The following is a 5,046-nucleotide window of genomic DNA, read 5'->3' on the forward strand; positions in this document are numbered from 1 at the left end:
CCCCACATCATGAGCAACGGACAAAGGGACCTCGGTTCAAGGAAGCACATCCCAGTGCTGCATTCAGGTGGTTTCCCATGATACATTACTCTCAACGTGCAGTGACCCCGACACACTGTCTGTCCCACAGGCCTTCATGGAACCCAAAGGAAGACCTGTTTGTGTTCCCTCAGGTTCATCTCAGCTCACACACACAATGTGCATGCTTACATCTCGTCTGTACAATGGAAACACGGACTTTCGATCTACCCATTTGGTGCCCTTCCATGGAGAGACAGAGAACCTAACCAAGCTGGGGTGAGAGGCCAGTGCTGGGTTTGATGGTTCAGGGGCTGGTCCGTGATGATTACCGTGGGTCAGCTTCCCTGCAGTGTCCAGTGAACATTGGCACAGACCAAACACAGCTCTGCTGGTCCTTCAGGTCTCTCACAGGATGTCTGGCTGTGAGGACACTGCTGCACACCCAACCATGAACACCCACACTGTTTAGCTGTACACTGGTGCATTCATCTGCAGGCCACTTTCTTGGGCATGTTCTTGAGAGAATCTTTGGAAGAAGACCTAAGCCTTCAGGCACTGCCCTGTGGATATCACCTTTCTTTATGGAAAGGCTGTTATGGAGGTCAAATCTGTCACAGAGGTGCCCATTGCCTGTCCCTGCCTGTAGTCACAGGACTACCATGCAGCACAACTGTGACCAAGCTGCCAGAGCACTCAGGCCTTTACACGAACGCAAGGGATCAGAGAGTGTGAAAGTGGAAAGAGAACAGCTCTGGAAGACCAAGCACTGGTGATCCCTGGCAGTGCTGCCATGCTGAGACTCTTTTCCCCTCCACCCATGCACACAGGAGCTGTCCCTGTAGCTCCAAAAAGGCCTTGGAGGAATGATCTCAGGAAAGAAATAGTCACTGAAGGGCCCTTTATTTTATTTAAACACACAGAGAGCACCGCTCCTCATTTACATAGCCAGAAAAGAAAAGCAGACAGTGAATTAGAAAGGGGATGACAGCATTATCATAAGTAAAAAACTACCACCACCACTAAAAAAAAAAAAGTCAGTCTGGGCCTATAAAGAGTTACATTATAACTGCTCTGCAGAAGATGATGGGCATTTTATTGCTTCAGAAAAGCATCCGGTTATCAGTTTCCACAGGGCATCCTTGAGCTCTTGGTTCCTCATGCTGTAGATGAGGGGGTTCACTGCTGGAGGCACCACCGAGTACAGAATTGCCACTACCAGATCCACCGATGGGAAGGAGATGGAGGGAGGCTTCAGGTAGGCAAACGCTGCAGTGCTGACAAACAGGGAGACCACGGCCAGGTGAGGGAGGCACGTGGAAAAGGCTTTGTGCCATCCCTGCTCAGAGGGTATCCTCATCACAGCCCTGAAGATCTGCACATAGGACACCACGATGAAAACAAAACATCCAAAACCTAAACAGGCACCAACCAAAAGAAGCCCAACTTCCCTGAGGCAGGACTGTGAGCAGGAGAGCTTGAGGATCTGGGGGATTTCACAGAAGAACTGGTCCACAACATTGCCTTGGCAGAGGGGTAGTGAAAATGTATTGGCAGTGTGCAGCACTGCATAGAGGAAACAACTGCCCCAGGCAGCTGCTGCCATGTGGACACAAGCTCTGCTGCCCAGGAGGGTCCCGTAATGCAGGGGTTTGCAGATGGCAACGTAGCGGTCATAGGCCATGATGGTGAGAAGAATATACTCTGCTGAAATGAAAAAGACAAAGAGAAAGACCTGGGCAGCACATCCTGAGTAGGAGATGTCTCTGCTGTCCCACAGGGAATTAGCCATGGATTTAGGGACAGTGGTGGAGATGGTGCCCATGTCAAGGAGGGAGAGGTTGAGGAGGAAGAAGTACATGGGGGTGTGGAGGCGGTGGTCACAGGCTACAGCGGTGATGATGAGGCCATTGCCTATGAGGGCAGCCAGGTAGATGCTGAGGAAGAGCCAGAAGTGCAAGAGCTGCACCTCCTGTGTGTCTGCAAACGCCAGGAGGAGGAACTTGGTGATGGAGCTGCTGTTGGACATCTGCTGCCTCTGGGCATGGGGACCTGTCATAGGAGAAAAAGAGAGTGACAAGATAGGGGAGACTTCTCTAAGCAAAATCAAAGCCATTTCCCACAGTCTCCCCCATGTAACCCACAGACATCTTTTTGTTTTTCTAGGAGACCTTCCTTCAGCTCCGTGGCTGGAGCCCTGGTTGGTGCTGGCTGAGTGTGTGATGAAGAGCTGGGCCTCTCCCCAAGAGCTCTTGATAAATCAGCCCCGCTCTGCAGAAGTCGGTTGGGGCAGGGAACGGTCCTGGTGGACAACTTTGTCCAACGAAACTGCTGTTAACAGCCTGTCAGCATCTGCACCCCAGTGCTAAGGAACAGGGAGGGCAGAAGGCAGTTTAAGAGTTCTAGGTTCTTTTACAGCTCCCCCTCCATCTTCCCTGGTGAGTGTTCTTGGATGTCAGAAACCCTCAGCATTTCTGCTGCACACAGGGAGAACAGAGCGAGTCCTGCGAGGCAAGAGGATTGCCTGTGGCTTAGTGCAGAGTGAGAGGAGATGGTCTGTCCCTCCATCAAGTTCACAGTTTCTCTGGGAACTGGCACCTTTCTGAGATGGAGGGTTATCACACTCCCATGTTACCCTGAAAAATAACCAGACACTGCTGAGAGCAGAGGGATCCACTGCAGACCACTAAATGTCTCACCTTTTCTCAAGGTCTCAGCACCCCACTTCCAGCCCATGACACTCATGCCTTATTTCACCAACCCAACAGCATTTCCTCAGTTGCAGATGCTTTGCGTTCTCCATGGGGCTTTAAGATAAAACAGAGGTGCTATGAGATAGGTTTGCATCCTTGAGGGCAGCTCACAGCTTGGAAGGACATCTCAAGGGGACAGCCAAGTGTCCTAACAAGGGCATCTCAGTAGGAGTCAGCTCATATCCCAGCCCCACAGACTGTACTGACCAGATCCCACAGGTGCGAGGAAAGCTGGGACACTTGTTCCCATGGACACACCTGCATGAAAGGACCCACAAGATCAGTGTGTGACTCTGCAGCTCAAACTCCACCTCCCCAGAGAGCCTGGCAGCAAGAATGAAATAACCACAGCAATGACAGAGACAAGTGGAGAAACAAGGGAAAACACAGTGAGGGTGTGTCTGGGAGAGGCCAGGGCAGAGGCAGCCGGGCCCTCAGGACAGCGGTACCCTGACCCAGCTGTGCACGCCACCTCCCACACACCAGCATTGCCGGGCAGCTGCTCTCAGCCCCTGTGCTCTGCAGAGGGAACTGGGCACGTGGCTGGAGAGCTGCACCACGGCTCTGCTGGAGCTCTGGCTGCACAGGAGGGGGTTCATGTCCTGGACCCCACGGCCCTGAGGGCAGAGGCTTTGGTGGGTGGGAGAGGAGGCAAGAGGTCTTGCTCAGAGGAAGGGGTCTGCATGGGAGGGGGTCACACGGAGCTTTCTGAATTCTCCCTCCCACAACATTTCTGGTTTTAGTTTCCTCTCATTCCCAGATCATATCTCTGCTGCCTGGGGATTTTCCTCCTGGGAGGTGTTTCCCTGTCAGCACTCACAGACCCCACTGCAACCTACACTCACCTACACAAACCTGCCTGTTTGCAGGGCACTGGCTGCGTGCATGGTCCTGGTTGGAGGTTCAGAAGGGCAGAACACCCTGATGGGTCCAGCAAAGGTGATGCTGGTGCTGTCCATGGGCTGAGGAGTGGCTGAAGGCACTTTAGGAGGCTCCTAGCAGGTGTACTGACAACTTGAAGTTACAGCTCATGAGTCTCAATGACTTGTTCAAACTTGAGGATATTTTTCCATTTCTCTTTCCCCCCACTCCCCCTCCTGTCCCCTGCCCTCAAAGTAGGAAACTGAAAACACAGACTCAGGAAATCTTTTTATCTTTATAGCAAACCCTGCCTTGACCTTCCTCTTGAAACATCCCCTTGCAAGTTTCCTAGTGCTGATCTGGAGCTGTGAGCAGCCCTGGCCCACACAGCACCCTCTCGACAGCAGAAGGACCCTGCCCTGCCTGGGCTCACTCCTTCCACCCACAGCTTCTCCCTGCAGCACCAGAGGGAGCTCCCTGGGCAGGCTGAGTGCTGACCCTGGCAGGCAGCAGAGTCCCTGCCCCAGCACAAAGACCCCTGGGGTGCAGGGACCCTGCTCTCAAGGACAGCCCTGGGCACCCCTGGCTGCACGCCCCTGCAGTTGTCCCCAGCAGAAGGCAGCCGTCATGCTCTGTCCCTCTGGCAGTGCAGCAGGGAAGCCCTGCTCTGGAGCGTGTTCTTCTCCTCTACCACAGAGATACTGTGAGAGACATCCTGACAGCTCCTGTACACTGTGGGATGCACCAGCTTCAGGTAATCCCACCAGCAACTGCCCCTGCATTGTCCTGCAGCCAGAGACTTACCGTGTCGAGGGCTGTGACGATTTCTCCCCCAGTGAGCTCTCAGCACCCTCCCACCCCACACTGCCTCTAACCTCTCTCTGCCTGGCTCCTCTCCCCTCGCTGCCTGCAGGCAGTGCCCTCAGCCCTGCTGCGCTCTGCACAGGAGCTGCTCCTGGGCAGAGCTGTCTCTCTGCAGCGCTGCCCACTTGCCATGAGCTCCCTCCACCCCAGGAGCCCAGCCCAGCTCAGCAGCAGAGGGACCAGCCCAAGGTGTCTCTTCCTCTGTCCCCTCTGGGCTCCCTCCAGGTGTCCCTGGGGCTCCAGGGGAACCTGCTGTGAAACAGGCTGAAGCAATCACTGATGTTTCATATGGCACATGAGGAAAGACCCTTCCTCCCAGTAGCAGCATTTCTCCTCTGAGAGGCAGAGTTAGGTCTAAGACTGACACTTCCTTGTCCCATCATTAGACAGGACAACTGGACCGTGACCAGGAGGGATCTCCTTTACCCCTGCTGAGGGAAGGGATGCAGATGAGTCAATAGAAGCATCTCATTTGTGGGTTTGTAGCCCTGGGGCTAGAAGGGGACTCAGCTCCCTCCCCTGCACACCACAAACCCACAGGAGGTGGGAT

At 54.1% G+C, this 5,046-nt stretch overlaps 1 protein-coding gene across 1 annotated transcript; it reads right to left on the reverse strand.

Moving 5' to 3' along the window:
- Positions 1-1,081: 1,081 nt before the first annotated feature.
- LOC137677549 (olfactory receptor 14A16-like) lies at positions 1,082-4,765 on the reverse strand. Its single transcript, XM_068424870.1, has 2 exons — positions 4,746-4,765; positions 1,082-2,114 (listed from the first exon to the last, which is right to left on the reverse strand). The coding sequence occupies exon 2, from the start codon at positions 2,075-2,077 to the stop codon at positions 1,082-1,084; it is 996 nt and encodes a 331-aa protein (XP_068280971.1). The 5' UTR covers positions 2,078-2,114; positions 4,746-4,765.
- Between the last annotated feature and the right edge of the window lie 281 nt (positions 4,766-5,046).

The sequence above is a fragment of the Nyctibius grandis genome, unplaced genomic scaffold (assembly GCF_013368605.1).
Source record: "Nyctibius grandis isolate bNycGra1 unplaced genomic scaffold, bNycGra1.pri scaffold_94_arrow_ctg1, whole genome shotgun sequence".
Taxonomy (NCBI): Eukaryota; Metazoa; Chordata; class Aves; order Nyctibiiformes; family Nyctibiidae; genus Nyctibius; species Nyctibius grandis.

What these genes read in the sequence shown, in the direction of transcription:
- LOC137677549 (XM_068424870.1), bottom strand. Translation starts at nt 2,077, where the DNA reads ATGACAGGTCCCCATGCCCAGAGGCAGCAGATGTCCAACAGCAGCTCC.